Source organism: Hippocampus comes, unplaced genomic scaffold (genome assembly GCF_001891065.2).
Source record: "Hippocampus comes isolate QL1 unplaced genomic scaffold, H_comes_QL1_v1.1 C16802832, whole genome shotgun sequence".
NCBI lineage: Eukaryota > Metazoa > Chordata > Actinopteri > Syngnathiformes > Syngnathidae > Hippocampus > Hippocampus comes.
In genome coordinates, this window is record NW_017839218.1 from 1 (window position 1) to 893 (window position 893).

The window sequence follows — 893 nt, forward strand, 5'->3', positions numbered from 1 at the left end:
TATATATATATATATATATATATATATGGATGTGGTTGTCTTTCTTTAAGTGCACAGCAATTGACTGGTGACCAATCCAGGGTGTTGTCTGTCTTTTGCTAAAAGTCATCGGGGGGCTACACTAGAAAACTGCTTGGATAAAAGTAACCCAAATTGGTTGGCTAACCTAGCGCTGGGTCCAAAAGGAAGCGCGCTAGTGTTGGGTTAATTATACAGCACATTTGGTCAATATTTCGACCCAGCAAATTGATGAGTTAAAACTACCCAGATACTACCCAGGTTGTCAGGTCATCAATATTTAATTTGCTGGGTCAAAATAATGAATCCAGCCTTGGGTAACAACCCAATCCACGGCTACGCAGTGAGTGGGTTGAGAAAACAACCCAGCATTTTCGTTGATGTTGTTATTGTCTCAACATGACAGAAAATAAATGAAAGGCTGCTACAGTGTTTCTCTGCTTAAATTTCACAGCTCAGTTGGGAGGACTCTTGAAGAGTTTAAGACCTCTGTGACAGTGGCCGCTCACAAAAAGGTGACCTTTGAACTCACCTACGAGGAACTACTCAAACGCACGCTGGGCAAGTACGAGCTGCAGATCCACGCTCGCCCCATGCAGCCCGTCAACGACTTCAAGGTGTGTGTCTCCCCCGTTGGCGCCGTCCGCTCAATAATCTGCAATCAGTGCGTTGGTCCAACTTCTTTATCCCAAATTTCAGGTGGATGTGTACATTCAAGAAAATGCAGGAATCAGTTTCATCTCCGTTAAAGGTGGATTGAGCACCGGCGCGCTGGCTAACGCTGTCACCAAAACGCATGCAGACACAGAGGTAAGACATGAGGCAAAGAAATACAGCAATTAAGGTAATTTCCTTCTTATTCTTCTCATCTTAAG

The 893-nt window shown here is 44.1% G+C and overlaps 1 protein-coding gene across 1 annotated transcript; it reads left to right on the forward strand.

Moving 5' to 3' along the window:
- Nucleotides 1-431: 431 nt before the first annotated feature.
- Nucleotides 432-840, forward strand: LOC109509190 (inter-alpha-trypsin inhibitor heavy chain H4-like; the record flags this gene model as incomplete). The annotated part of the gene is made up of 2 exons (XM_019859076.1): nucleotides 432-635; nucleotides 718-840. Coding segments are annotated over exons 1-2 (327 nt in total), but the record flags the coding sequence as incomplete, so codon positions are not given.
- Nucleotides 841-893: the final 53 nt, after the last annotated feature.